The sequence below is a fragment of the Tachysurus fulvidraco genome, chromosome 18, assembly GCF_022655615.1.
Source record: "Tachysurus fulvidraco isolate hzauxx_2018 chromosome 18, HZAU_PFXX_2.0, whole genome shotgun sequence".
Lineage (NCBI taxonomy): Eukaryota > Metazoa > Chordata > Actinopteri > Siluriformes > Bagridae > Tachysurus > Tachysurus fulvidraco.
The window spans coordinates 2,023,675-2,026,174 of record NC_062535.1 but is presented as its reverse complement, the minus strand read 5'-3'; the positions used below and the strand labels follow the sequence as shown (position 1 = coordinate 2,026,174).

Below are 2,500 nucleotides of genomic sequence, written 5' to 3'. Positions count from 1 at the left end.
TTCCAGCTGCTTTGCAGATACGAGCCTGGACCCACGTACATCCCCATGGCCACCACCTAGAGCAGGAACGGTTGGTGTAATCCGCTTAGTTCTTTCACCATCGTCTTGATTTGATATAAATCCGTTCTATAAATTCTCCGTATCATTTACCTTGACGGTCATCTCGGTGACAAAGATCACAGTAAAGATGTAGTTAGAAACACTAAGAAAGATGCGTTCCTGTAAATAAACGCAACAAAAAGTAAAGCAAACCACAGGATTATTTCTTTATCATTGTGTAAGTTTAAACATTAACAGCTCCATCGCAGCACGTATAACACCACCCTGACGAGATGCTCCATCTCATTCCTAATATTTAGTAGAAGTCGTCTCCAGCGTGAGAAACAAGCACTTCCTGTCAGTATGGTATGCGTTTCTTCTCCCCAGTGATCCACTTTCCACCACCTCCCCATGTGGCTTTGGAATTAATTCATTCCTTCTTGTCATTTAGTTGATGTTAAGGTAAGAGTGGAAATCGCGACCCGATCCTGCGACTCGGCAACTTTTGACGGACTGTTACGGAACACTTCTAATGCGAAAAATGGATGTTTTGGTTCTTTACCTGACTTTAATTTAGGCTCCTGAATGAAATCTCTGTTTTAATGAGCAAATCCTCCATAAAATGACCTGTTCGCTCCTCGACCATAAAGTCCTCATTCACTACTCCATACATTTTAAACCCTTGGTGTGTTTATTATATATCGTCTCTGTAGGGCGGAGACCTCCTACAGTATGTCCAGATTTTGTCAATGTCATATTTTTCCACATATCGATGCTAGCGGTCAGTCGCCACGTGGGTCTGTTGTTTTTACAAGTTATTATTCAATCTAAAGTCTTGAAAATGAGCTTGAGCGCAAATCTCTTAACTCCGTCGGACGCTTCAACCGTCTGAGAAATCTCGTAACTCCGCCTCTTCTTCACTCCGCGGGAGAACTTCGCGGCATTAAGATTAAGAGTCGCAACGGATCGGCACGTCTTCTGAGGTAAATGTCTTCAAAACACTGATTATTCCTGACTCGGTTATATGAATTACATAATAACAGTTTATATATTATATATATTATATATATTTAACAGTTTTATCTCGAAGTAATGGTAACTTTTAGTGCTAAGGTGTAATGTACCGTTGTACCTGAGGCTGCTAGAGCGTTTTGTATCGCATCGCTTATAGCTCGTAAACCTTTAAAATAGAGTTTAGGGAGTTGTATGTAACTACAGTCATTACTGTAGCTTTGGTTAACTACTGAAGCCTTGTCTCTCGTCAAAAGGCTCGACGTGACCGCAGACTTTACTGAACACGACGTCTGTGTCCGTACCGTCCTTATCGATGACGGCGTAATCTCGTATCTCCCTGCTCCCGAGTCATAAAGCTTGTATCTCCGATATAACGTGTGTTAATGTTGGTACACAACAGTATACGATAGCAATATAAGGTATAATAACAAGTTTAACGATACGATGTTTAATAACAATGTTTAATTTCCTGAAAAACAACGGTGTTGGAGATACGAGGATTCCGGATTCGCCCGACAGCAACAATATGTTGTGCTCACTTCTTCTTATTGTTTACAAATCCCCTTATTCGCCCAATGGTCACCGATCTGAGCTATTTTGTATTGCATTGACTTTTATCTCATTAGCTTGCGCACTATGCACTTTAGCTCCAGGGTCCTGGAGGAACGTTGTTTCATTTCACTACGGCATCAGTGATTTGTGGCTAAAATGACACAATAAAAGCTTCTTGACTTAAAGATCAATAGGTTTATAATTGCTTATTGGTCAAAACTTCAACAGGAACTTCAACAAACAGCGCTGATAGTGTAGAAGGCCACTGGAGTCGGAATCATCTAAACTACATCGTCGGACTAAAACGACAGCACGCATCAACCATCTAAGGCACGGTTATCTCTGACGTAAAGTCCTCCTGCAACACCGAACTCTACCCTATAAATAGGAACGAGATATTCACTGGACTCACGTATCGAACCCCATTCTAACTAGACGTGACCGAGGCACTCACCATGCTGTGTGGGTGGATGTCGGGTCTCTCCAGCGCGATGGTGATGCAGTTGAGGAAGATGAAGACCAGCACGATGTGATCGAACATCCTGTGAGTGATGAACTTCTGACAGCGCACACGGAACCTGCACACAGACATGGAGACCTGATGGTTCATGTGTAAAGCGATGACATGATCTCTGTCTGGATGTTTAGTAGATCTGTTTGTCTTCAACCTCTTCAATCTACATCACTCCTGTTCTTACGTCGGCTCAGAGATGTGTTTGGGATTAACAGAAAATATGAACAAATAAGGGGGGGCACGGTGGCTTAGCGGTTAGCACGTTCACCTCACACCTCCAGGGTTGGGGGTTCGATTCCCGCCTCCGCCTCGTGTGTGTGTGGAGTTTGCATGTTCTCCCCGTGCCTCGGGGGATTCCTCCGGGTACTCCGGTTTCCTCCC

At 43.4% G+C, this 2,500-nt stretch overlaps 1 protein-coding gene across 1 annotated transcript in view; it reads right to left on the bottom strand.

Moving 5' to 3' along the window:
- The window catches only part of cacna1hb (calcium channel, voltage-dependent, T type, alpha 1H subunit b), a 219,977-nt gene that overhangs the window by 19,391 nt on the left and 198,086 nt on the right, over positions 1 to 2,500 (bottom strand). The window contains exons 17-19 of the mRNA XM_047802731.1: positions 2,060 to 2,183; positions 151 to 219; positions 1 to 56 (exon numbers count right to left, since the gene is read on the bottom strand). The exon at positions 1 to 56 is cut by the window's left edge and continues 129 nt beyond it. Coding sequence (XP_047658687.1) covers positions 1 to 56; positions 151 to 219; positions 2,060 to 2,183 — 249 coding nt within the window. The remainder of the gene's footprint in view (positions 57 to 150; positions 220 to 2,059; positions 2,184 to 2,500) is intronic.